This window comes from Geospiza fortis, unplaced genomic scaffold, assembly GCF_000277835.1.
Source record: "Geospiza fortis unplaced genomic scaffold, GeoFor_1.0 scaffold506, whole genome shotgun sequence".
Classification (NCBI taxonomy): Eukaryota; Metazoa; Chordata; class Aves; order Passeriformes; family Thraupidae; genus Geospiza; species Geospiza fortis.
The window spans coordinates 812,361-814,191 of record NW_005054493.1 but is presented as its reverse complement, the minus strand read 5'-3'; the positions used below and the strand labels follow the sequence as shown (position 1 = coordinate 814,191).

At 57.5% G+C, this 1,831-nt stretch overlaps 1 protein-coding gene across 1 annotated transcript in view; it reads left to right on the top strand.

The window, feature by feature from the left end:
* ACBD6 (acyl-CoA binding domain containing 6) overlaps positions 1-1,831 on the top strand; it is an 85,463-nt gene that overhangs the window by 779 nt on the left and 82,853 nt on the right. Inside the window, 1 exon segment of the mRNA XM_014310179.2 lies at positions 1,000-1,114. Coding sequence (XP_014165654.2) covers positions 1,000-1,114 — 115 coding nt within the window.

Genomic DNA, 1,831 nt, shown 5'->3' with positions numbered 1-1,831 from the left:
GGAATGTCTTTTTTTCCTACAGATCCTGCATTTTCCTCTGGAAAATGGATGGAAAAGTGGGTGCACGCGTTGCTCGCAGGCTTCTGAATGGAAAAGGTTGGCTTTTTTTCCTCTGAGTCTCTTCACAGCCTCACTGGATGCCAGAGGCTTTTCTTAGAGCAGGAAAAAGCCCCAGCACAGCCAAGGCAGCAAGCTGGAGCATCACACTGACAGGCCCGGAGGGAATGGCACGGAGCTGTGGCAGGGGAGGGTTCGGCTGGATTTTAGAGAAAGGTTCCTCACCCAGAGCGTGGCTGGGCACTGAACAGGCTCCCCAGGGAAGTGGCCACAGCACAGAGCTCAAGAAGCATTTGAACAACGCTCTCAGGCACACGGCGTGACTCCTGGGGCTGTGCAGGGCCAGGAGGGGCACTCCATGATCCTTGTGTGCCCCTTCAATTCAGGATATTTTCTATTCTGTGGGTGAGTGGGATGTGGCTGGGACACCCCACATGGAGATACCACGGCATGTGCAGGGAGCACCTTCACCCTCACCAATCACCCAGCGCCTCGGGGTCACACCGGCACCCCAAACTTCAAAACAAAACGAAACAGAAAAACCCCTCCACCCAGCAGCCTGGGTGCTGGCTCCCTGCCCCTTCCCTGTCCCATCTTCACCTCCAGTATAAACCACAGCCAAGAGGTGTTTGTGGGGTGCTACCCAGGATGAGCAGCACACTGGGGTTTCAGGTCCCTAGGAGACAGCCAAATGCTGATAAAACCAACATACTGCCATCAGCTGCATGTTTTGCTCTGGCAGAACCATTGCACAGCTCCATTCCATCTCTCACATGGCTGGGAAGACGCTGATGTGTATTAAATAAACCTCCAACTTTGGATCCTATCCAGAAAGTGTTCATCATCATGACAACCTCCCCAACCTCAGAGGGACCTAAAGTTAGCGGGATTTGGCATAGGACTTCACTGAGTGACCTGGCAGTCCTGTCTTGGCTTCCTCAGAGAAGACAGAGTGAGGGGTGAAGAGGAGGAGGAGGAGGGGGAAGCTGCTGGCGAGGAGGCGGCGGCGGCGGCGGCAGCCCCGGGACGGAGCGCGGAGGACGCGGGTGGCAACCAGGCGCAAAGGGGGTTTTGGGGGGCGAGAAGGATTGCCCTGAGAAGCTGTTCATCCCTGGAAGTGTCCAAGGCCAGGCTGGATGGAGCTCGGAGCGCCCTGGTGCAGCGGGAGGTGTCCCTGGCCATGGCGGGGAGTGGGACTGGATGGGCTTGGAGAGCCTCCCCCTCAGCCTGTCCCCTGTGCTGGGCACGGGGGACGTCACACCCTGAATCCTGTGTCCAGTTCTGGGCCCCTCAGCTCAGGAAGGACCAGGAGGGGCTGCAGCAAGTCCAGAGAATGGAACAGAGCCGGGGAAGGGGCTGAGGCAAAATTCTGGTGAGGAGCGGCTGAGAAAGCTGAGGATGCTCAGGGGACATCTCGCTCTCTACAACCCCCTTACAGGAGGGTGGAATGAGCTCAGTGTCAGCCTCTTCTCCCCGGTAACAAGCGGCAGGATGAGAGGAAACGGCCTCAAGTTGCGGCAGGGGAGGCTTAGATTTGATAATAAGAAAGTTTTTATGTGGAGAGTGTGGTCAGTCTTTGGGACAGGCTGCCATCCCTGTAAGCCCTCAAAAACCGGTTGGATGTGTCAGCTGGCGACACAGTTGAGTGGTGAACATGTTGGCGCTGCAGGGGAACGTTTGGACTCGACGATCTCGGAGGTCTTCCCCACCTAAACCATTCTGTCACTCCCCGTCATGTCGCCGCTCGCCGACACGCGGATCCGCGGCCGCCCGG